At 45.1% G+C, this 26074-nt stretch overlaps 1 protein-coding gene across 1 annotated transcript in view; it reads right to left on the reverse strand.

Annotated features, from left to right (window-relative positions):
- Positions 1 to 23083, reverse strand: part of NID2 (nidogen 2) — a 67424-nt gene extending 44341 nt beyond the window's left edge. Inside the window, exons 1-4 of the mRNA XM_043556154.1 lie at positions 22656 to 23083; positions 21692 to 22000; positions 11100 to 11332; positions 4671 to 5428 (exon numbers count right to left, since the gene is read on the reverse strand). Of these exons, the coding sequence (XP_043412089.1) occupies positions 4671 to 5428; positions 11100 to 11332; positions 21692 to 22000; positions 22656 to 23081 (1726 nt within the window). The 5' untranslated portion in view covers positions 23082 to 23083. The remainder of the gene's footprint in view (positions 1 to 4670; positions 5429 to 11099; positions 11333 to 21691; positions 22001 to 22655) is intronic.
- Between the last annotated feature and the right edge of the window lie 2991 nt (positions 23084 to 26074).

The raw sequence follows: 26074 nt of genomic DNA on the forward strand, positions 1-26074 counted from the left end.
TAAGCGCTGGTCTTCAGCCTTGGGCCTGCCCTCCTTCCCTAAGGGCTCTGGCCCAGCCACGTGAAAGGTGGAAGGTGGCTGGCTCCAGGCAGATAGGACACAGAGGGGAAGGAGGACTTCCGGCAGGAGGCTGCCCCTGGCACCTGGAGTGACTTTTTTTTTTTTTTTTTTTTTACTTTCAACAGCTTTTACTGCTCAAGAAAAGGACCCACATTTTCACTGCAGGAAAGATCTTCCTAAGTTTCCCTGCCTTGTAGAATGATTGACTAGTAAGAAAAACCACATCCAACTCTGTAATGAAAAACAGTGGTATAGGGGCACCTAGGTGGCTCAGTCAGTTGGGCGTCCGGCTGGGCTCAGGTCATGATCTTGCAGCTCATGAGTTAGGCCTGGAGTCTGCTTCAGGTTCTGTGTCTCCCTCTCTCTGCCCCTCTCCCGCTTGCGCTCTGCCTCTCTCTCAAAAATAAACATTAAAACAAAACAAAACAGTGGTATACTTTTCCCTCCAGTTTTCAGTTTGTTTTCTTCTGGTGTGTGTGTGTGTGTGTGTGTGTGTGTGTGTGTGTGTGTGTGATGCCATTGGGCACATAGTTATTAGGAGTCGAGGCGTGGGGGTCAGTATGGGCAGTGGTTTACATCCACTGTCATGACACCAGCAGGCTCTCCCATGCAGGGGTCTCCACAGGTGTGGGAAGCCTTCGTGCTCACAGACCCTGAGCAACCTGGACGTGTCCCTGGGAGAGATGCTAGAGGGGGAGGCAGAGCCTGCTCTGATTCATCCCAGGGTGGAAGCTGCGTGAGTAACACATTCCTGCAGCCTTTCCCACAGCCAAAAGGAGAGTTGGACTAGAAGCCACAGGGAAATCCCTGTGGCACCCTGGGTTTTCCCGGCTCGACTGCCATGTAAGTGGGGACACCAGGATCCCATGGTGGAGTACGGATGGCTGAGGTTTCATCATGCAGACTGAGGCTAGATGAAGGTGCTCACAGCACCACCCCAGCAGGGACAGGAACACCTAAGAGCTCTGTAAGTCGTCGTGCCCACTACCCACCTCACAGTCAGTCCTGGTCCTGGTCCTGGTCAGCCGTAGTCCTTACCTCTCTCCCCCACCCCATCCACTCTCTTGCTCTCCATTTTCACGTGTGAGTCCTCTGTCCAGACCACTTCCCCAGTTTCCCTCTCTAAGCTCAGACTCTGATGCCATGGTCTGGCTCAAGGCCCTCTTCCTTCGCAAAGACTTCCCAGACTGCAGGGACGTGTGGGTCTGCCCTCCACTGTGTCACCTTAACAGCATGTGCCAATCCTTCCGTGGCTCCCTTCTCTCTTATTCAGACAAATCACTCAGTATTTCCAGGCTTCAGCTTCTTCCTCCGTAACATGGGAAGAATGACAGTATCTCCACTTCACAGGGCAGTTTTGAAGACTGATCGTGACAGCACAAACTAAAGCAAGTTCCCACCTAGAGTCCCAGGGGGTATGTGACAAATGCCAGCCAAAAAGTCCACTAGTGCCTCGGTCAGAGCAGGGCGTGAGGCAGGCACTCGGGTAACTCTCTGCTCTGTCGACCAGCTCCTGGAGCTCCCTGCACAAACAAGGCACCTTAGATAGAAGATGCTTGCATTTCCATTATAGTGCTGGCTCTGTGGTCTCTGAAAATAGAACAAAGCAAACAATGCATTTGAGGCCAGAACTGGAGTGTGACTGGGGGGGAGGAGCGCCTGGGTGACTCTGTTCGTTAAGCATCCGACTTGATGGCACCTCAGGTCACGATCTCACGGCTCGTGAGTTGGAGCCCCGTGTCAGGCTCTGCGCTGATAATGTAGAGCCTGCTTGGGATCCTCTCCCTCCTTTTTGGGCCCCTCCCTCTCCCTCTCTCAAAATAAACAAATGAAAAAAAAAAAACAAACAACAGAGCGTGATGGGGACATTCGTTGAGTGAGGTACACAGGTTCTGAAAAGAATCTAGATTTCTCAACAAGAAGAAAAGTCTATAAAAAGAGTCTCTAAGGGAAAAAAAATTTGAAAAGAGAGGAAGAGATATTTGGGGGTTCTTTAAATCTTAATATTTTGGTTCGGCAAGATGACCTGTAAGTTTTAAAGGGGAAATTAAAAATGCACTGGGAATGGTGCTTGCCATACTCAATTCCAATCCTCACAGCCACTTCACAAGGTTTACATTTTCTCCATTTAATAGCTGAGGAAAACGAGGGCCAGAGTATATGTCTTAGCCCAAACCACACAGTAGAGCTGGGACTCAAGCTCAGGTCACCCAACACCCAAATCCATGCTCCCCCACTCCATCAGTAGAAACGGCCAGGCAGGTGGCTCACGGCTGGGCACTTGCAGGCAACTTGCCGTGTGAGTCACTGCTTACCCCCCTCCACCAGCTATCCCAGAGGAAGTCCATTTCTGCTTGATGGACCTCTGGGGTGCCAATGTTTCCATTTGAAAAAAAAAAAAGTATCTACTAAGTGCACGTTTCTATAATCCACACAGTCTTCCTAAAGCCTGAAAATCAGAACTGATTTGCCCTCTCTGCTCTCAAGTTTTATCTGTGCTCTCTGAGGTTGCCAATTTCTTTTCTCCTCACAGTTCAAAAATTTCTAGTTAGATATTTTTTTTTCCTAAATGTCTCAGTGTACTAATCAGCTTTTTCATATGCATTTTGCCATTTCTAAGACGTCAGGAGTAGACGCCCTCCAGCAGCTGCTAAATACCATAGTTCGTGCCCCAGAAGGGTAATGGCTGCCGACTCTGTTCTCTATATTCCTTAAGCCTCCTCCCCTTGCTCCAGCAAGCTCAACCTCTCACAGCTCAAAGCAGGCTAGGCAGCCCCTTTCTTCTTAACCCTCCAATCAATCACTTCCACAGATCGGCTTCTTAATATTCCAACCTCTTCCCAGGGCAGGAAATCACAAGTGAAAAGACCGTTTTAGGACTGCATCTTTACCTCCAAATTCCCTTTCCTAAAAATCTTTGATACGTGGCTTTAAATATGATGGAATTTTCACTGAAAAGGCTTCCAAGAAAATTCACATCTTCCATTTGACAGAAAAGTGGCCCTTAGGCACAAATTGAGGCATAGTGACTTAACAAGCCCCTTGCCTAACCTCTAGCCAACCCCCGCCCACCTCATTCCTACTGCCTTAAATCTTCCATCATTAGTAAAAGCAGCCACCATTTATTAAGGATCAGGTAGTGCAGACACTGAGAACTTTGTTATCTCACATAGTCCCCTCAGCAAACTGAGGAGAAATCAGAGGCTTGAGGGTTTCATGAGCTGCCGCAGGTCACCCAGCAAGTGAGCGCGCAAGCAAGCAAGGCAGCTAGGATTCAAACCTAAGTCTGACACCAGTGTTCTCCCTCTAATCATTACACAATGCCACTTTTGTCACAAAATAGCTTCTTTCCTCCTAAAATAAGCACTTCTTTGAGCATGTCCTTCGAGATCACTACCACAGCAGAAGAACCCAGAAGGCCCTCTGCTAGGTCAACACATTTTTACTACAAAAGGAATGGGAAACAGCAAAGGTGGGGCAGGGGGCAGGGCAGAGGTCCTGAAGAATGCTTTCACCTCGGGCCTCTCGCCTCCTATTAGAGGTCAGATGAGCAGTCCCTGGAACTGGAATGAATTTGTGCTCGGTTTCCCACTCATGTGTTTACGTCCCTGACTGGGAAGAAAGAGCTGATGTGACAAGACTCTATTTGGAAGAGAAGGCAACATGGCTCCATGTCTGTATTAATTAACCACGGCCTCCTCTTGGCATTTCTTTCCTGGCCCCCTCACACTGGTCAGTGAGTCATAAAATGAGGACAAGACTGCAGGGAGGTGAATACCGCAGCCGCACAGCCATGAACCAGAAATGTCAGGGCACAGGTGGTTAGCAACTTTCTTTCCCCAGGGGTCTCCCCTCCCACACACCACCAATGCATCTCTAACTAAGGGGAGCACAAGCATTATCCCATAACAGAGCAAGAATCTGGAATGTGCGTCTGAGCCAGCACAACCAGCCACTTGAAACTAAAGCCTTCACCCCTCCGTCACTATAATGTATATGAAGCCTCAGAACACTTTACCTTTGCTGAACTTTTTTTTTTTTTAATATTTGTTTATTTTTGAGAGAGACAGAAAGTGAGAGAGAGAGACACACACAGACAGATGGTAAGCAGGGGAGGGGCAGAGAGCGAGGGAGACACAGAATCCGAAGCAGGCTCCAGGCTCCGAGCTGTCAGCGACGAGCCTGACGTGGGGCCCGAACTCACAAACTGCGAGATCATGACCTGAGCTGAAGTCGGATGCTCAACCGACTGACTGAGCCACCCAGGCACCTCACCTTTGCTGAACTTCCAAACCAAAACACTTCATTACACTATGACAGCACAGCCGGCACGAACAACCTAGTTCCTCCCCACTTACTTCGTGAGGCCCATTTAAAAAAAAAACAAAAAAACATTATTAATGGTCAAGAGATTCCAACAGACTTTGCCTGCCAAGATTTACTTGGCAGAAGAAACATACTCCGTCTCCTGAAACGTAGGTTTAAAAGTCAGTTCCAATCTTCATTTTGCTGAACGTTTCACCAACTCCCTGGAGGGAAAAATCATAACTCTGCGCAAAACCAGCATTTTAAAAATGAAATCTCAGCGCCCGGTTTTCTCACGCACTTACCCTCAGTGTTGGAAGTGATGACGTCTTCCACCCCTAACACTTGCCTCCCTTGACCCAGTGGTATACTGTGAGCTGGCAAGGGATAGTTGAGAAGAACGACCTTTCCTTCAGGGAGGGCTGGAGGAACATCCACTTCTGATGGTGGTGCCCCTCCATATGTGTAGGGGTTGATGCTTTTGTTTTCAGGATACGGAGGCAGGGTCCCCTGGGAAGGATCCAGTGACTCTCCTATTTCTGATGGAGCTGGGCCTCTGGTCCCTGGCTGTTCAGAAGACTCAACGCGGACGTTTAAATCTGGGGTGTCCATCCCCCACGGATGTCTCCCCTCGTTGGGTTGAGGGTTCAAGGTGGCAGATTCCGTTTCAGGGTAGAATGGCCAGTTACTAGAGGTCAGATGTGGCAGAGGGGAGGCCAGATCAGAATTCGGTGGAGACATTCCACCCCCCATGGGTCTTGACTCAGCTTTCGATTGGAAGGAAACATCAACACTGCTGTGGCCATTCAGTGCTTCCTCTGGTTCACTCGGAGCGTATTCGACTCCCCCCTCATTCTCATTCTCATTCTCATCATAATAATCCAAATTGTCCTCAGTGTAGTCACTTTCCAGGACCTCAGGGAGGCCGAAGGAACGCTCGGGGGGAGCTGCAGAGTGGCCTTTGGAAAGGTCCCCTCCAACTGTTGCTGGCCTGATATTGTCCAGTCGGGGGGTGCTGCCGATATGAAAAGCCCACACTCCAGGAGCCCCCAGGTTGCTTTGTCTAAATAAAAAGGAAACAGTGCATGACCAAAGTGTCCATTCGCCCACCATCCAACAAAGGTGAGCAATTTATTTTAAAACTGAAACACTGTTAAGATCAGATTCAGAGTTTTCATCAGTGTATAAAACCAAATAAAACCAGGCTTATGTGCTAACTAAAAGGATTATACTGGAATTTTGATGTAAACTACCTCTTACTCAACATTAGCTTTCAGAATGCTGGACCATCAAATTAGAAATCTGCTTTAAGGGGCACCCGGGTGGCTCAGTCAATTTGGCCTCTGACTCTTGCTGTCAGCTCAGGGCATGATCTCTCGGTTTGTGAGTTTGAGTCCCGCATCAGGCTCTGCGCTGACAGTACAGAACCTGCTTGAGATTCTCTCTCTCCTTCTCTCCCTGCCCCTCCTCCACTCTCCCTCAAAAATAAATAAACGTTTTAAAAAAGAAAAAAAATCTCTAAAATTCACGTTTTATCTAAAATCTGGCTATTTGAAAACAAATAGAGAATGCAGGAATATTTTATACGTCCTCTACTTTTTTTTTTTTTTTAATTTTTTTTTTCAACGTTTATTTATTTTTGGGACAGAGAGAGACAGAGCATGAACGGGGGAGGGGCAGAGAGAGAGGGAGACACAGAATCAGAAACAGGCTCCAGGCTCTGAGCCATCAGCCCAGAGCCTGACGCGGGGCTCGAACTCACGGACCGTGAGATCGTGACCTGGCTGAAGTCGGACGCTTAACCGACTGCGCCACCCAGGCGCCCCAATACGTCCTCTACTTTTAACACACTCAGAAAAATGTATGCTTATACAACTTTGTTAAACACTTAAAACAGTGACAACTACGTACTTTTGAGATTTAGTGATATACCAAGTGCTTAATGTTCTTCAGTACAATCTACAAGGTAGGGGCAGTCATTATGCCCAATTTTACAGAGGTGAAAATAGTTTAGAGAGGCTAACTAATATTCTTAAGGTCATACAACTAATAACTGGCAAAGCTTGGACACGAATTCACCACTAACACCAAAGCCCATGCTCTAAATATCTACCTTATGTCAGAAAACCAATATACTAGAGTCAATCGGCATCTGAATGATCACTGGTCTTCAGAATGTTACAGACATTTCACTGTTCAATCACATGGATTAATCAATAAATTAACTCACATAGAATTGTGAGTCAATGTAAAAACACTCAAAGAAACATACATGCCCAAGTGTAAAAAATGTTGAGCAAACGCAGAACAAAGTTAAGGGGAATATCAGAAAGTAGTTTTGGGGCACCTGAGTGACTCTGTCTGTTAAGCGTGCAACTCTTGATTTCAGCTCAGGTCATGATCTCACGGTTAGTGGGATCAAGTCCCATATCAGGCTTAGCACTGACTGGGCAGAGCCTGCTTAGGATTCTTTCTCTCTCCCTCTCTCCCTGTCCCCCCACCCCCGCATGTGCACGTGCACTCTCTCTCTCTCTCAAAATAAATAAATAACCTTAAAAAAGAAAAAAAAAGAAAATAGTTTAATCAAAATTCCATGGGTTATAGGTGAGAGGTGTTCAAAAACATCTGGAACCAGAGAGCTCATGTGTTTTCTTTATTAGAAAAGAACATGGACCCCACTCAGTTTTCTCAATGCCCCAAGGATCCATTATTTTAGTCAGTGATACATTCTAAAGAGAACTACATAAAAGACTTCTAAAAAAAAAATAAAAACAAAAACAAACAACAACAACAAAAACTTGAACAAACAAGGGTCTGGCTAGCTTGAACGCACCAGTTTCTGTACTCCTCTGGTGTATGTGCAAAATACCAAGCTCAAAGTCCCCCCTCTAATCAAAAAAATTATGGGGGTCAGTGAGGCATAAGACTTAATTTAGAGAATAACAAATTTATCGAATCATTGTAAGAATCATTGCTCATTTGGGTAGGAACTCATCATGTTCACATGGATTTCCATAACAATAATAACTTCAGTACAATTCTAAGAATGTCTCCTTCCCTCCTTGTCTGCCCATCCCTTGCCCTTTTCTTCCTCTCCTCCTGTCCACCTTCCCCTCTCCCACTCTCTATCTTGTGTGTGTGTGTGTGTGCGTGTGTGTGTGTGTTGTTGTTGTTGTTGTTATTGTTTCTGCTGCTGCTCTTATAGTTACTTTAGGGAAAGAGGAGCAGAGAAAACAAAACTGTGATCTCTTGTGCAGTATGCTATATATGCTTGGTACGTTCTAAGATTCCATGTTGGTGTTCTTCCGGCAAGCAAATAAGGAACGCTTAAGTAAGAAGAGAGAATCCTGAGGATCTGAGGATAGTTAGTTTATATTATCGCATCAGAGGTGTTGCAGCTATGAAATGTCTTCTTGAAGTTAGAAAAAACTATAAAAGTTTCAAAGACTAGGAAAATACAAATTATGGCAGAGAACCGCTAAATAAAACAACTCTCTAATGAAATATAAATCAGTATCCTGGTTTTTGTTGTTGTGCGTGATGGGAAAGTAACCAGTTTGAGTTTATCCTAAAATCCGAGGTCATTTGGAAAGCTCAGAGATAGAGAAAATTTAATTTATTTTCTACAAAGGAAAACAGGGCCACAAAGCGGGATGACAGTGCCTTCCTCCCTGGGCTGTTAGGAGGATTAAGTAAGAACACCACATAAAATGCCTAGCATGAGGCCCTACACACGATTAGTACTTAGTAATTACTGTCTTTCAGGAGACAGAAGAGTATAATTTCAAAAAACACAAATGTGTGCATTCGCATTTAAATTTGCAGAAGAGGAGTTATGGCAAATACACTATGGATTAGATAATTCATTACCTTTAAGTTCACAATTATAAGACAAGTTTGAGGAAGACAAAGATTCCACTGACTAAGAAAATAATTTTATTATTTAGGGATGCATACTGAAGTATTTAGTATTTAGCATTAGCATGATGTTTGTGATTTACCTTAAAATACTTAAGTGTTTTAAAAATGATGAATAATATGGCAAAATGTCAACAGCTTCTAAATCTAACCGATGAGCTTCTGGGTATTCATTCAGCTATTTTCTCCACTTTTCTGTGTATTTTTGAAAATTTAAATTCGGAAAAGTAAAATAGAAGGTTAAACTGAGGACCATTTCCACAATGGGGAGGTAGGGAAAGCCTTTCTAAGAATAACAAAGGAACAGAGTACTATCTTTGACGACACTAAACCTATAGCTTCTCGATGTGGAGTAACTTTAAAGATGAACTGGGCAAAAATATTCACAGCATATGAGAGAATTAATACTCTTGCTGTAATTTTTCTTATTTATAAGAGCTCTCCGTGCACACCCCAGTAGAAAATAGCAAAGGGCATGGGCAGAGAAGTCACAAAGATGGATAAATGGCTATTACACCTATGAAAAGGTGTAATCAAAGAAATGAGAGTAAGGATCTAATCAAAGAAATTAGAGTGAGGATAGCAATTGATACCTACCAGATTCACAAATATTAACAAGAAGCTGTTGATCATAGTTCTATACTATTGGTGAGCATAGAAATTGCACATTTCTGAACGGCAGTTTGTTGATGTACATCAAAGCGTTAAAACTGTATCTACCCTTTCTCAGCAATTCCACTCTTAAGAAGTTATCTTTACCAGAAATAAGAATCTGAGCAATGTGTGTTATGCTGTGTACTGCAATGATATTTCTAAAAGGAAAGATAAAAAACAAATTCATCAGTAAGTTTTTATCTTCATAGTGTGGTATAAAAATGATGCAATGTTCGATAGCCTTAAAACGATAAGACGAACAGATTATCTTAGTGAATGATACCTATAAGACATTGATAAATGGGAAAATGCTACATGTATTGCAAAAGAACCATTTTGGTTTTAGAAAGTTTTTGCATTAATTCTTAAGTTAGAATGACTGCTAATACTGGTTATTGCTTGAAGCAGTGATAATGGGTAATTTGTGCTTTTATTTCACATTATTCCGTGTGTTTGTACTTTATATTTTATATTAAGTATGAGCTATACTTCAGAAAAATCTGTTAGTCCCCTATCTTCTGTTCTCAGCAAGGAACTCAGAAGAAGCATCAAAAACACAAATGAGGGCAGGCACGGAGGGAGGTAAATGGGAGTGCTGCGTGTGTGTGTGTATGCACGTGCAAGTCTTTGTGTGCACGCGTGTGTGCATGTGTGTGTGCACATGTGTAAGCATGTGTGTTAGTTCCAAAGGGTTTTTATCACCGTGGTGGGGAGCGCAACTGCTTTTTCCTACAGACTTTTTGGCCCCCACCGCCTCCTGTACCAGGAGTAGAGTCAACACTCATTCCAGTGCTCTGAAATTCTACCCATTTGTCTGTCTACCAGAGTATAGGTTGCTAGTGTGCAGGGCCGCTGTCTCAAACATCTTTGCATTTCAAGTGCTTTGCCCACTGTGAACTCTTAGTAACGTCTGAGGAGTAGAGAATCTGTGGCCTCCAGAGAGGAAGAGGAAGGTGAAACCAGAGGAGAGAAAGCAAGCAGCTAAATTTTCTCACGTCTGAACTAAAAGGCAGCCTGGATGGAGACCTAAAGATGCCCAAGGTTGGTCAGAAGACTGGGAAAGCAGAGCGGGATTCAGCATAAAAGAAGGAGTTGGGACTCCAGACTTGTGCTTGAATTTTGGCCTTGCCACTTAATTACTTTGAGGTCATAATTTCACTTCCCTAAGCCCATTTATCAAATTGAGAAGATAGTAGAACTTACCTCCCAGGATTCCTGTGAGTTTTAACTAAGACAACTTCTGGAAAGTGTTTTACACGATGTTTGGCAACTAATAAGCCCTCAAAACATGTCAGCACTAAGTAACCAGATCTGGTTGTAGGGCCTGCTCTCTGATAGCTGAGTAGAGCGGATGGCATGTAAAAGTGTGAGGTACTGCAGTGCCCAGGAATAACATAATGGAAGGGAGACACAGTTAAGGAAGGCTAAGTAAACAGTGTATTCCGCCTGGATTCTAGCCCAGTATTAGGGAAAGGAATAAAAGCAAAGATAGTTTTTACAAGCCCTGAAGTTAGTAAGTTATGAAATGGTGCCGACCCAGATATGGTGTTGATGCGGACTGACACATAGCACAAGGGTGTATTATTGCACTGGCAGAGGAAGCCTCTGATGGCACTGAGGAATGTGCTCAGTTCTGGCGACCTCATGGAAAACCAACCAGTATGGTTTCAGTTAATGAAGCCATACAGAAACCCCGAGACCTCTAAAATGCTACCAATGTGTTTGGTTTTCCCTTTTCCCCAAATTACACTATACTTGATTTAACTTTTAACGTGTATCTGCCTAAAAGACTAAATCACAACATCTCCTCCGGTGAAATGATTAACTTGGAAAAATCTCAGTCTGGGCAGTTATATTACTGGACATTTTTATGTGGCTCCAAGAGCAATGCTTTCCATAGCAAGCCTCAGTGGCTGTGCAAACACATAAACACTGTTCTGTTTCCGGTATCTATACCCAAAAGGGCAGGAAAAATAAAGGGCCTTTTATATTTTGGTGAATTTGTTCCCCCTAGGGTCTAATCTAGTTCCTGGTTTTGACCTGATGCCTCCAGTGGAAGCCCCCAAGATATTATTTAATGGTCTTATGGCCGCTTGAGTTTGGGTAGCTCCAAAGGGTCCTCAACATCAGACAGGGAAGGGCTTATGCCCTGAGTTACTTACTGGTAGAGATTCTTCACAGACTGTTCAGTGCTTGTCAAGCTGAAGTAGGGACCCTCTCTCTTCAGGTCATCGACCTCCCCTCGGCAGAAGCCCACCCGGGCAGGAAGCTCGAGCTGGACGTTATAAGACTCTTTGGGGCGGGTTCCAAAGAACTGAAGGCCATTGGCAGGGTAAAGAAAGAGGGCGTAGGTATCAGACTCATCAGACGCCAAAACTGCCTGGAAAGTGTTCCGCTATGAAAAACAAAAAATAGGAAATATTTTTAATAAAAGAAACAGAAAAGAAAAACAAAACAGAATGCAGACAAAGCATCATAAAACACAAAGGGTTTGCCCCCTTCTTAGGATTCCTCCAAATTGCTTTTGTACATTATATTCTTCTCAATTTCCTCTCCAAGTTACAATTTTGTAAGCTATACTATTATTATAATTCTTTTTTATCATTTAGGTTAACACTTGAAATGTGCATAGGTAAGGAACACAGGTTACAAAAATAACGTTTTTAAGGTTTCATATTGTTCTCATCCAAACCTCTTTAAGAGCTAAGAGCAAGGACCAAAATTAACCTGTATATTCCCACAGCCACTGGTCTAGTTCACTGTCCCAGGCACTCATGTGGATCATTCATTCATTCATTCATTCATTCATTCGTTACTGAAAACCCGTGATGGGCAGGCATGGTGTTAGCCAGTGGATGATCTAAAGGCCTCCTTACTGTTCTCACACCCTTGCTCTTTCCTCTTTCTGCTGCCTTTTCACACCAGCACGCGAGTTAGCCTACCCTCACTTCACAGATCAGGAAACAAGACTTGAGGGCTAAGAGATCTGCCTAAGGGCTGGTAGCTAGTACGTGATGGCAGGCCAGCCGGCTCCAGAGTCTATGCCCTGTGCCACTAGGCCACCCTAACTACTCCTTAGCGTGCCATTCAGGGCGGTTTGTAAGTGCCCTAAACTCTTTCCCCAGGTTTAGATCCACTGCATCTTCATCGGACTACGTAACATTCCCCATCTGTGTCATGTATTTTACTGCTTCTGTATTTTTGCTCATGTTTCCCTGTGCCTGGAAACCTTCCTAACATTCCAACGCTATCCTTCTGAGGCATTTTGTGATTCCCTATAGATTTATTTCTGTTCTCCGACCATCCACAACACCTTTGTGGGTATTTCTCGTTAGCATTCACCTCATCTTGCTTAGTTAGCTGTTTATGTGTTTGTAAACTCCATTATTAATCCACTCGCACATTAATTCAGCCAAGTGCCTACTATGTGCCTACAAAGCACGAGACATTATGCTTGGTGCTGAAGAAACAAAGGAAGGGAGACTCTGCCCAGGACATTCTCACTATTTCGGAAAAGGAACGGCCATGACTGGAATTCAGGAGAGTTGGCGGAGAAGATAGTAGAGGCCAGAGGAGGGTGCGTGAGACCTTAGGGTTGGGCTGGGGAGGCATCACAGAGGCAGCCTGTGAATGCTAATAAACACAGGAGGAGCCAAAGCAGACCAGAGTGAGAGACTGAATTAGCCACAAACCCAACACCCACGTCCTTATAGAATCACTCCTTAAAGTTCATTTTACTCTTGTATTTTCAGCCAGACACTTTTTGCCTTTACCTACATAAGGCTGTCTCCACCCAACCCCAAATGGTCTGTTAATGGTACTTCCTTATCTTAAAAAGACGTTATATTTAGGACTCTAAGAAGGCTTCTCTCACTAAACCCCCTCCTTTTACAATTTGGTAGGGGACTGGGAAGTATTTATAAATAACACTACTTCCTAAATAATGTGACTCTTATTTACTGGTAAGGAGTATTATTTCTCCATTTTGCTAGACAGATAAAAGCAGGCAGAGAGAAGAACATCACACCTTACTAAATAAAAGAGGAAACAAGAGGAAAGTGTCCTGCGTTTCGTTCTGTCCATGGCCCTTCTCCATATGGTGCTCAGACTCTTCTAAGTGTTTACTCTTCCTTTCACAAGCTTAATTTCAAAGTACAGTTTTGAGGTTTTGCTTACAGGACAAAGCAATTCAGGTGTTAAAACGCTTTTAAAGAAAAAAAGAAGGCACACAACCTTTCTTTTTGTTCTCTAACGGAAAAACTTACCTTGCTTTGCTTCCTTTTTTTAAAAGATTTTATTTTCTTTTTAAGTTTATTTATTTATTTTGAGAGAGAGAGAGAGAGAGTGGGGTAGGGGCAGAGAGAGAGAATCCCAAGCAGGCTCCACACTGTCAGCACAGAGCCTCATGCAGGGCTTGAACTCGCAAACTGCTAGATCATGACCTGAGCCAAAATCAGCGCTGGATGCTTAACCTACTGAGCCACCCAGGCACGCCTTTATTTATTTATTTATTTATTTATTTATTTATTTTTAATATTTATTTATTTTTGAGAGAGACAGAGACAGAATGCGAGTGGGTTGGGGCAGAGAGAGAGGGAGGCACAGAATCTGAAGCAGGCTCCAGGCTCCGAGCTGTCAGCACAAAGCCTGACGCGGGGCTCGAACTCACAGACCGCGAGATCATGACCTGAGCTGAGGTCAGACACTCAACTGACTGAGCCACCCAGGTGCCCTCCAGGCACCCCTTTGAAGATTTCATTTTTAAGTAATCTCTACACCCAAATGGGGCCCTGAGATCGAGAGTCACATGCTCTACCAACCAAACCAGCGAGGCACCCCTGCTTGCTTGCTTGCTTTCTTTAAGTGCACACACTTAAAAATGGCAGAGGTGGAGCGGGGGGGGGGGGGGGGGGGGGAGGCACTAGTGTACTTGTTATTTTTGTAGTTGTGGATCGTTTCATTAGCAAACTCGACTGTTCCAAAAACAAAAGGCAGAGGATGCTTTCTAGAACGTCTCAAAGCTAGGAAACCATAACTTCTGCTGAATGTCAACAAAGCCTACCCTGCATCATATCTCTACATAATACATACTACATCATCAATTAATGTTGATTCCGTAACTTCAGAGTACCCCATTTGTCAGAATCAACAAAGTTCGGCTAGGGAAAGAAAAGTACTCAAGGAAGGAGAGAGGACCTGTTGTAATAATCTAAGCTTTCAAAGCTCCTGGCATTGATTACCTATGGCAAATGTGAGGAAGAAAGCATCCTGGTTCTGAGTTTAGAGAAATTTTATAAGATAAGGAGGAGGGGGGTCCTAGAGACTGCGAGGGAACTGAAGGGAATGGGGGAAGAAGGGAGGGAGAAAGTAAACAGAGCTGTGAAGGGGAGTGTCTGGCTTTTACTGCAGGGCCTGGGAATTTAGCACTTTATTTTATTCATTCTTTCAGTCAATCAGTCAATAAATTCATTCCAATGAAAATGTATTCAGTGCCTTTTATATGCCATCCCTGAGCCAAGTGCTTACTAGACAGGTGATAAGCCTTTATTTAATCCACTTGTCTCCACTAAAACAGGCCAATTGGAGGGTTTTAGATAGAATTTATGATCCCAAAGTACAGGCCAAAAGAGGTTGGCTGTTCAAAAACCACCCACACACCAAATGATCTCTTTTGAAGTTCTCTGTCTCGGCCCCACAAAATTCTACATCTAATTGCTAAAGAGCACACTTCATGCAGTCCTGAAGGGGTCCTCCTCCCAAAGTACCCCTCGACTGGCTTCCAGACCGGAAGGGTCTTCACATTCCTGGAGACTAGCGCCTTTGCAAGAACCCCACATGCTCTGTCTCTGAAGACAAACCTTCAGATGGGCCGCCAAACCCCACAAAAGGGTCACTGGTTCCCAACTTCCTTAGGATCCCAGGGAGGAGAGAGTGACCTCTGTGGGAGGAGGGGCAGCACAGGAAGGATCAGGGCCAGTGGCTGCCTTGTTTCAAGGTTTCTGCCATCTTGTTATCAGAAAGAGAGACAAGCCAGAGTCATCAGTAGAAACCAGGCAGGGTCTGACTCTCCCCTGCAGGTATGGGACATCACCAATCAGTGTTGACGCTCAGCAGAGCCATGCTGGCAGATATAAAACATGCCCTTCTACAAACTTCTGAGTTTACAATTCATGCAATTGATTTCGGTCATCTGGCAAAAAAATCAGAACAGCGCCAGCCAGCCTTGTCCCAAACAAGTTTGCCTATAGTGAATTACAAAAATTACAATGAAAGGGGCACCTGGGTGGCTCAGTCAGGGTTAAGCGTCTGACTCTTGGTTTGTGCTCAGGTCATGATCTTGTGGTTCATGGGTTTGAGCCCTGCGTCGAGCTCTGTGCTAACAGTGCGGAGCCTGCTTAGGATTCTCTCTCTGTTTTTCTCTCTTTCTGACTCTCCCCTGCTCCCTCTTCTCTCTGTCTCTCTCTCAAAAATAAATTAAAAAAAACTCGGGGTGTCTGGGTGGATCAGTTGGTTAAGTGTCCAACTTTGGCTCAGGTCATGATCTCATGGTTTGTGAGTTCAAGTCTTGCATCCGACTCTGTGCTGACAGCTCAGAGCCTGGAGCCTGCTTCGGATTCTGTGTCTCCCTCTCTCTCTCTGCCCCTCCCCTGTTCATGCTCTGTCTCTCTCTCAAAAATAAATAAACATTTAAAATAAATATATACATACATACATACATACTTACTTACCAAAATCTTTAAAAAAAAAATGAAAATTAAGAAGTAGGATAACTCCCTATAAGTGTCACAAAATTCTCTTTCCTGTCTGTCTTCCTTAGGGTCACATGTTCTCTACAGCGGTGGCATCACTGACTTCTGGCCTCCAGTGTTTGGTGCAAGCACTAATCTCCACTCTTTAACAGATTTCTCCATCTCCCAGTACCTATACATTGCCGTCACACACAAGACTTCCCTTCATTCATTTTTATGCCCTAAATCCTACAGAGATAAATTCTCTAGTCTCTAACGTGACATCATTCCTGACTCTTAGCCTTTAGCAAAACTTCAGCATTTCATTAACCAATTTCCATATATGTCTCTGTTAGCACATCTTCACAACTATATCTCAGAGTCAGGTTAAACTCTTTCAGATAGAACCTCAGACTTCTCCTCTTCTGGACTTCAGCTCCAGAAGTCAGTGACCTACAAAAAAGTCCTGCTTTTACCTCCCATTTTCTCTGTGGACCCACCCCTTCCATCAACCACAATCATCCTGTGACACAAGTCAACACACCTTGTCCCCACAGTGAGGCCTCCGAAGAGCAACCTTCTGCCCATCTTGTGCAATCCCTTCATCCATTTCTCCGGCCTCAGGAAAAGCCTCACTTGGAACAATTTCTCCTGCTGCCTTGTTCTCAAGGTCCATTCTTTCCGTCTTTCCAGCCCAACTTAAATTCCAACAGAACATCCCCCCATGTCACACAGATCTGTGTGACCCAGTTCTCCATAACTCCCATCACTCAAGCAACAACAAAACAATACCTCCCTCCCCCCAAAACCATAGCTAAAGTAAACACTAGTCCTCTTTACCTCCATCAACAAGTTCTTTGAAGGCCAATACCATGACTGCTTTGCCCTGTGAGGTACCTAAGACAGTTCAAGGAATCTCAGATTACCTGAACTGATAAACACTACTCATTTTTTTTTCTTTTTTTTTTTTTTTTTTAAGTTGCAATCACCCCTGGCCATTCCTGCAACATCAGGTACCATGTCCTGTCATACCCACCATGAATATCCATGGAAAGAAAGAGCAACAACTGAAATTGTTTTACATGGTAAAGATGCCATTCCTTTGATATCTTCAAGTTTCCGGCAACTCTATGACATCAGGTTAGCGTGTCAGGGTTCAAGAAAGCCACACAGAACGCACACAGTGCTTCAGGCAAGGCAGATTACTGCTTGCCAAAACCTATCTCCAAAGAACTATTAAAATAAGAACTCAAATCACAGGGCTCTTTAAAGTATTCAGAAGAACCTTCAATGCGGGTAACTGAAAAAAACATCCTCTCTCCAAACAGAAGAACCCTTATCTCCTTTCGAAATGAAACAAATCCCAAAGCCAAATGAGCATATGGTGATGTCTGAGGAATGATTTTAACTAGAAAAGTAAAAGAGAGATGGAATCTACAAATCTTCTTGTACTTCCCACCCAAAAGAGACCAGACAAAAGTTGCAATTCAGAAAACCTATTATTTAAAGAATCCTTATGCAAAGAGCTTACATCACAGTGTCCTTACAAGATAGAAAAATTAAAAAACTAGAATCTGGTCCTATCAAGCCAACACAAAGGAAACAGATTGGCTGAGCAACCATACCCACTAGGTCTAGAGGGATATAAGGACTACTTAAAAATGTCATCCTACCTAAAAATGCCACATTAGTTAGGGGTGCCTGGGTGGCTCAGTCAGTTAAGTGACCAATTCTTGATTTCGGATCAGGTCATGATCTCACGGTCATGGTGTCGGGCTCTGCACTGATCATGGAGCCTCCTTGGTATTTTCTGTTTCTCCCTCTCTCTCTGCTTCTCTCTCTCTCTCTTTGTTAAAATAAATAAATAAATTTAAAAATATGTTTAAAAAATGCCACATTAGCTAATTCTCACAACAATCCTGTAAGGTAGGCATTGCTCCCACATTTTACAGGTGAGAAAACTAAGAATGAGGCTGAATCATTACTTCCAAAGTCACTGGATAACCTTTCATAATCCACATCTTCTTTCAAGATGTTTTTATATTGTCATTGTCGTGACAACCACCTGAAAGTTGGGTGAGAGAGCAGTATTCCTATGCTACAGATGAAACTGAAAAAATAATGAACAAATTCACCTTGTCTGTATTGTAATTTTTGGTTTCAAATGAGCTCTGATAAAAATGGAATTGTAAAACTCTACTGTGATTTCACCGAACCAGCACTTCTGTGTAACTGTTCATCTCCCTGATTCAGCCTCACTCAATTCAACATCATCTGTCTTTATTCTACTGAAAAGTAAGACAGATGTAGCTGAATTCTCTTTAGAGCATTGGAATACTAATTTAGAAGTAATAAGGCATCAATAGCATCCTTGGTAGTCAATTTCATTGCAAGTTCATTCTTCCTTTGAATGAAATATGATTCCAAGCATTCTTTTGGTACTAAGATCACACCAAGCCTTATTTATTGGAAGTCTGTGGAAAAAGCACAATTATTTTGTGTCCACCAACATCACTCGAGCCAAGGAAATGGGTCTTGCATGAAAAATCTGGTTAAAAGCAGTAAAACAAAACAAAACAAAACAAAACAAAACAAAAAAAACAACTGGGGCACCTGGCTGGCTCAGTCAGTAGAGCATTCGACTCTTGATCTCAGGGTTGTGAGTTCAAACCCTCACTGGGTGTAGAGGTTACTTTAAAATAAAGGCAATTAAAAAAACTAAGAATCAAGAAATGTGTCCTCTAAGCCTGCCTTTGCCTAACGAGGAGAATTCTGGACAACTGTATTATCTTCTATTTGCCATTATCTGTGAAATGCAAACATAATTCTTATCTTGTAGGACTGTTGTGGGAAGACAGTATGATAAAATAATTGTTTTAAGAATTAAGTAGATAGCTTGAATAAACAACATATATAGTAATTGTTTTAGTAATCTTTCCTTTGAGCCCTTACCCTCTCAATACAGACAAAAAGAACTTTAGAAAAAAAAAAAAATCAATCCCCTGCTTAAAATCCTTCAAAACCCTTCCCACTGCCAAAGAACCAAGTTCAAACTCCCAGCAGAACATGATCTGTCCCCACCCCATGGCCTTTTCATCCTCATTCCCAACAACCGTTCTTCTTCAGTAATAATGCACCACATGCAATGCCCAAAACACATCATACTTTACAGCACATGGGTGATATGTCACATGCTATTTCTTCTGAGACTGTTCCACTAAGCTCAACTCAGATTCAAAACTACTTCCTCATTAAAACCTTCCCAGATTGAGGGACACCTGGATGGCTCAGTCGGTTAAGCATCCGACTTCGGCTCAGGTCATGATCTTGTGGTTCACGGGTTCCAGCCCTGCGGGCTCTATGCTGACAGCTCAGAGCCTGGAGGCTGCTTCAGATTCTGTATCTCCCTCTCTCTCTGCCCCTTTCCAGCTCATATTCTTCCTTTCTCTCTCTCGCTCTTTCTCAAAAATAAATAAAAAACATTTTTTAAAAATTAAAAAAAAGAAACAAAAACCTTCCCAGATTGAGTCCCCTAATCAGGAAGGGTCAGCGTTAGTCTTCTTAAGTGAAGATGCTATTACACTTATCATATTATATTACACATAATCAATGTCCTCACTAAAACTATGAGGTCTTTGGGAGTAAAGAGTATTTCCTTTCATTGTGTCTATACCAGTTCTGAAATATAGTTAGTGTACAAAAAACAATTTGTTGGATGAATAAATCTTAACTACATTTAAATATAAATTACTTATACACACACATACATATCTGCCACATATAAGACATATGTTTACAAAAAGAGACTGGAAGAAAACACAAAGTATTAGCAGTGGTAACCTCTGGTTACTGAAATTGTAAATAATATTTGTTTTCTTATTTTCTACATTTTTTATTATAGGTGTGGTATATTTAATTGCAGGCAAGTGTTTTGAACTGATATACAAAAACGAATGGATGAATGAATGATTGAGTGCAGCATAATGATGGGGGGCCTTACCTTATTCATCTTTCTCCAACCCCCCACCTAGCCCAATGCCCTGCACTAAGAAAGTGCTCAATATATTTGTTTACATTGAATGTATTCTGTTGAATTGAATAATTGAAATGTCAAACCCACATCTGTAAAAAAAAAAAAAAAAAAAAAAATTACTCAATGAACAAAACTAAATGTTGCCTGACAAAAATTAAATGTCAAAAAAAAAAAAAACCACCACAAATGCAAACACTTTTTTCGAGATCTTTTCAGAATAGCCTTCTGGGCATATTTCTCTTACGGAACACAAAACAAGAATAGCCACCATCTTGAACTACTCAGGGAGTGTGGACAAGCTACTTGATCTTGATCTTTCAGGGAGGATATTTTGCCATCATTCCACAGCTAAGAAACATAATGAGTTAAAATAGAGATAAATTATAAGAGTTTCAGCCCTTCGAGTATGCCATTTTAGATTCAGGTCTAATTTCACAGGAGCCCTTACCTATTCTAAGAATGAGGCAGTTCACCATTTGCCAAGCTACCCTGAGCCCACCTGAGGTCCATTTGGAGTATTTAGATCTTGCTGCCAAGCCTAAAGACTGAGCGCTTGGGTTGTTTTAGTTGCTCAGGTAGACACTATAAAACAAATGGAGGGCAGTCCCCTGTAAACTAGGGTGCACGTAAACTAGTATCTGCAGGGCAATTTGGCAAAGGCCATCAAGAACCTTATGGAAAGTGTATTCCCAGGGTGCCTGGGTAGCTCAGTCGGTTGAGCATCGGACTCTTAATTTCACTCAGGTCATGATCTCACGGTTCCTGGGATGGAGCCCTGTGAGGGACTGTGTGCTGACAGCACAGAGCCTGCTTAGGATTCTCTCTCTCATGCTCTCTGTCCCTACCTAACTTGTGCGTGCGTGTGTGCACACATGCACACACACACACACACACTCACACACACTCTCTCTCAAAGTAAATAAGCTTTCTTAAAAAATTAAAAAAAAAAAAAATAGGGGCGCTTGTGGCTCTGTCGGTTAAAGGCCCAACTCTTGATTTCGGCTCAGGTCACGATCTTATGATTCGTGGTTTCAAGCCCCACCGTTGGGCTCTGTGCTGGCAGCATGGAGATTGCCTGGGATTCTCTCTTTCTCCCTCTCTTTCTGCCCCCCCCCCCCTCTGTTTCAAAAATAAACTTTAAGATAAATAAATAAATAAATAAATAAATAAATAAATAAATAAATAAATAGAAAATAGAAAAAGTGTATTCTTTCTTGCCTGTCAATTCCACTTCCTAGACTATCCAGTATGGATATGTGCAAAAAATTTAGCTAAAAAAAAAAAGTGCTTCACCAAATTATTCATAATGATGAAAAACTGGAAATAATCTTAATGACCACTGAACACAGTGGTCAATTCACTGTGTGGAATATTATACAGATATTATAAATGATGTCGGAGAAATGTATTTTGTGACAATGAAATATATTGACAATATACTATTTAGTGGAAAAAATAGTTTACAAAACAGTGTGTGCAGTGTGAACCCATTATTGTTAACAGACAGTCACAGATAAATACAGATATTAATAGGGGAAAAAAACCTCCGGAAGATATAAATGAAAATGTTTAAGAGTGATTATCTTTGAGTGCTAGGAAAATGAGAGGTTGTTCTTTAAATTGCCTGTATTTGCTGATGTTTTTCCTTCAATGAACATATAATTACAAATAATTCTTGTATACTTAGAGGTGATTCTAAAAATAAACAACCAAACAGTGAACTGCCTTGTGTTCGGAGGGCCTTCCGCATCTGCCCTGGGGCCCTCCGATCCCTTTGCTAGAATTCTGTAGCCACCTCTCAGATCCTCAGAGGATGCCTAAAGAAGCCTTCTCCACTTCCCAGTCACTCCAGCCCAAGTGCCACCACAAGATACAGCAGGTTCAGCAAGAGAGCAGACTCAGAAGAAACTCCAGGCCAGTCCCTGAGCTCCAGCCCAGAATTCGAACCCATCCCTCCATTGGCCCAGCGGCCCAGCACTCCTGGTTCAGTTACCTCTTCCGAGGGCAGCGCCAGGCGTGTGGTCTCCTCGTAGGCGCCCACCTGCTTCCAGGTGACCAAGAAGGCGTGGGTGGGGGTGAAGTGCGCGGCGGTGCGCGGGAAGCCTGAGCGCACGTAGCGGGCAGCCAGGTCCAGCACGGTCCGGGACGTGTCCTCACGGTACAGGACCTGGCCCCTGCCCTGGCTCGTGTCGATGTCTGCCAGGAAGGGAGCAATGGCCGGGAAGTCTGTGGGGAAATCATCGTCCACGTACTGGGTTTCCCTAGGGAAGTCCTGAGTGGAGATGATACCGTTGGTGCCCACCTGTGGGAGGAGGGGGACAAAGGTGACGGTCGCGTACGCGGCAGGAGGCCCACGGGCGGCCACCAAAGGTTCAAATGTGTGCGCCCACCCTGCTCCACATGGAGGGAAGGGAACCGGCCCGGGCTTTAAGCTCCCCCTTCCCCACCGGCTGGGAGCCCGATTCCTGATTCAGGGCGACCAGCGCAACTTTAGCCGCTGTCCCACCAACCCCCTCTACCCCCACGGAGGGGTGCGGTAGGTCCAGGAGCCCTAAAGTATCTTCTCACTTTCCGCACCACGCTGGAGGAGACCTCTGGGTCCGAGGAGGGACTACACCAGCTCTGCACCCGCGCACAGCCTTCTCGAGGTCCTTACTGGAAACCCCACTGGCCGCCCCAGCATCCCCACCTCCTTTTCCGCCTGGGACGCTTCTGTGGCTGCGAATTTGTGGGTCTGAATTCTTGCTCTTCCTCTCGAGGTAGAGAAAAGCAAGTCAGACAGCAGCATCGCTGCAAAGCCAGCTCCCACCCCAGGGGCGCTCGGGGACAGCAGGGCGTGCGGACTATTTCCTCCCCCTCGGAAGGCAAGGGTTCGGTGAGAGCCACACCACACGGACCCCTGGGAAGAAGCTGCGAGACATCTGCCGGTTCCCACACCAAGCGGGGGCTGAACTTACGTAGAGGTAGCTGAACTTAGCTTCGTAGAAGCGCAAGGGACTCGCCAGCTTCACCGCGGCTGAGCTTTCGTCGTCGCCCTCCTGCAGGAGCTGGTCCCCCCAAGACTGCCCGTAGGGGAAGAGCTCGTCCGGGCGCAGCGCCGCGGCCCGGGACAGCAGCAGCAATAACAGCAGCGGCAGCAGCGGCGGCGGCGGCAACGCCCGGTCCCCCCGCATGCTGGCTCGGCTCCTGGGCTGCCCCGCCGCAGAGCGCGTCCCGGCCCGGCCCGTCAGCCCGCTTGTTGCGCCTCGCCAGCCTCCAACCTGGATCCCCGCGGGCGCCCGGGCGGGCGGGGACTCCGGGCCCTCGCAGCGCGCAGACTGGCTGCGGCCCTCGGCCGGGGACCAATCGCCGGCTCGGGGAAAGTTCGACAGCGGCTGCCACATCTGGTTCTCGTTAAAAGTTTTCTAAGGCAGCGGTCGCGGGAGCAGCGGGGCTGGCGAGGTAGAAGCCTCCGGCCAGGGCTGCCGGGAGTGCTGCTCCGCTCCGCTCCGCCTCCGCAACCCGAGAGCGGCCGGGCTCGCTCCCGCCCTCCTGCAGGGGCTGCTCCGCGGGGCCTACGAGCCCCTCCCCCAAGACCAAATGGCCCTCCAAGTCCGAGGGCAGCGGCGCCGCAGGAGAGGACTTCAGCGCCAAGGGGGAACCCCGCGGTGGCGTGTGCAGCTGCAGGCTGGCAGGGCGACGGGGTGGTGGTGGGGTCCCGGGCGCCCCTCGTTCTCGAGGCATAGTCGCAGCCACAGCTCCGTGGCTCCACCCGGAGATGCCCTGCGGAGAAGCGTGCCTTTGTATGGAGATGAACGGGGGCGGGGGGCGGGGGGAGGTGTAATTCCTAAATTCCGACCCCCAGTCCAAAGGCCACCGACGGGGAAGACTGGGCTGCCCGGCCGAAATACCCACTCGTCAGGGTCAAGAGGCGCCGTTTAAAAAGAGAGTGGGAGAGAGAGTGCGCTGTTTACCTTCCCCGGGGAAAACGGCACCTGGGAAGGGCATGAAACACTACTGTGTGTGATCGGCTCCATTTGGGGCATGGAATGAAGCATCCTCTTTGGGCACCTAGCGGAAATGGGCGAGGCGCCAGGGTGGGGGTACGCTGGGTCTCTCACCCCGTGAGCAGGGAGGTGGTAACCTGAGCCGGTCCCTGGGACTGGAAACCGCGCAGCCTCGAAACCAGCTGCTAGATGTGGGGGAACCCCATCCACCACAAATATCCCCTCTGTGACGAATCAGGAGCCAGCGAGATTTTATTACCACTTTTATTATCAGGAGCTTGAAATTTCCCAGATAGTCTGTTTTCTCTCTTTGCCCGCCCCCCCCCCCCCTCCCCGCACCATGGGGTCGTTGGAAACAAAGGTATTTAAAAAGAAGGAAAAAAAGCAAACCCTTGGAAACGCCCTAAGTAAGGGATGTTCAAAAGGCACATTTCTTTTTGTGGGTGTTTATTCCAGTTATACAAATCCTTCTGGGCCCGCAGGGCCAAGCCCTGAAAACTCTGAGGAGATCAGACTGTGAGACTCACAGAATCAACACAAAATGGAAAACTGGCCCAAAGCAGTTGGCTTCCTCCCACTGTGAAGAGTTGTATATTTGTTGTGACTAAAATGTACTTGTGCCTTGCACATTTACATTCTCATTTCTTGGGGACATGGGTATTTTCATTGGACGGAGGAGGAAATAAAGGCTCAAAGACATGAGGTGATTTGATTTAGCCAAGATTGCCAAAAGTTACTCTTTGATAGAAAATCCTTCACTAGCTTTCTCTAGGTTTTCCAGATCTCTCAATTCAGCATAATAAAAATAACATTTGTTCGGTGGTAACATAAGCTACAGGTTAATAGGTAATAAGCTATAAGCTACTAGCTATAGGCCCTCCCTAAATCCCCCCAAAATCCCCATTTCATGGTATTCATTCTCTTGTATAATCCCATCCCTCCCCCCTCCAACCTCCCAGAGTATGGGCTGGCCTAGTGACTTTTCACCTACAGAATGTGGTAATAGTGACAAGAAGTCACTTCAGTAACCGTCTCCTCTCTCACTGACTGATGAAGCAAGCTGTTACGCTGGGGAGGCCCACATGGCAAGGAACTGAGGGCAGCCTCTGGCCAATAGCCAGCCAGGCACTGAATTCTGCCAACAATCACCATGTAAGTGAACTTGGAAATGGATCCTTCTCCAGTCATGTCTGAGATGACACCTCATCTCTGGCTGACACTTTGCGGCCTTGTGGGAGACCCTGACGCAGAGGACCCTACTCAGCAAGGCCCAGGTTCCGGACACATAGAAACTGTGAGAATTTAATAAACGTGTGTTGTTTTATGCTGTTACCGTTTGGGATAATGTCTTATGCTGCACTAGAGAAGTGATACAGCTAGAAACTGTGTTAAGGAAACAAAGACTTAGAGGAGTTTAAAAAACTCAGTTAGTCACGAGGCTGGGAAGTACCAGAGCTGGGATCTGAACGCAGTTCTGCCTGATTTCTAAACCTCTGCCGAGGCACTAAATCATACTGCCACAAGGCCCTTTCTTTGTGAGACAGTTGTAGCCTACCTCTCTAACTTCGGCTCTGGCCACACAGCTGCCATTTCAGCCGAGACTGTAGTCCTAACAGCCTCCTATTTTATGGTTTGGAACATCTTCACATGCTCGTCCCTTTACCCAGAATGCTCTTCTCAGTCTCCTCTACCCGTCACTCATCCTTCAACGCTAGAATAAAAAAATCCTTCTCCTTCAGGAAGCTTTCCTAAAAACCACAGTCTGATTTAGAATCTCCATGTGCCCTGTGCCCGTCGTTATCATGCTGTCAATCACACCATATCTCCCACAATTCCCGATTGCCTCATGTCCCCCTCACCACCACCACCACACCTTGAGAGCAGGGACTGCTATTCAGGGCTTGCCGCAACGCTTGCCCGGCTCCTTGGCACAAGCTTAGAAAAATGTTTGTTGAATGGGTGAAAGCAAGCAAGCCAACGTGGGGCTAGGATCCATGTGGGCTGACTCAAATGAAACATTCTTTCCCCTACACCACCTTTCCTGCTCATCTGACCTGAGTTTCGTAATCTGCTTTACCAGACAGCAGCCCAGCCCACCTTTCGCTGTTTTCCAGTTTTTGTCATTGTTTTATTCATCCATCCATCCAACAATTTCCTGTAAGTTTACCATGACAAACACAACTCTGCAAGACATAATGGAATACAAGGTGTGACCGCTGACCTTAGGGTGCTCTTGATCTGGTCTGGAGAACAAAGTATAACTATGAAAAAGCAGCAACACCGCAGTGTGGCACGGATTTAGCAGCAAAGCAGGCAAAAAGAGCCGTTGCACCAGGAGGGTGTCACTAGTTTTGAATCTGATGCTGAGTCCAACGAATTCGACCCAATAG

Source organism: Prionailurus bengalensis, chromosome B3 (assembly GCF_016509475.1).
Source record: "Prionailurus bengalensis isolate Pbe53 chromosome B3, Fcat_Pben_1.1_paternal_pri, whole genome shotgun sequence".
Classification (NCBI taxonomy): Eukaryota; Metazoa; Chordata; class Mammalia; order Carnivora; family Felidae; genus Prionailurus; species Prionailurus bengalensis.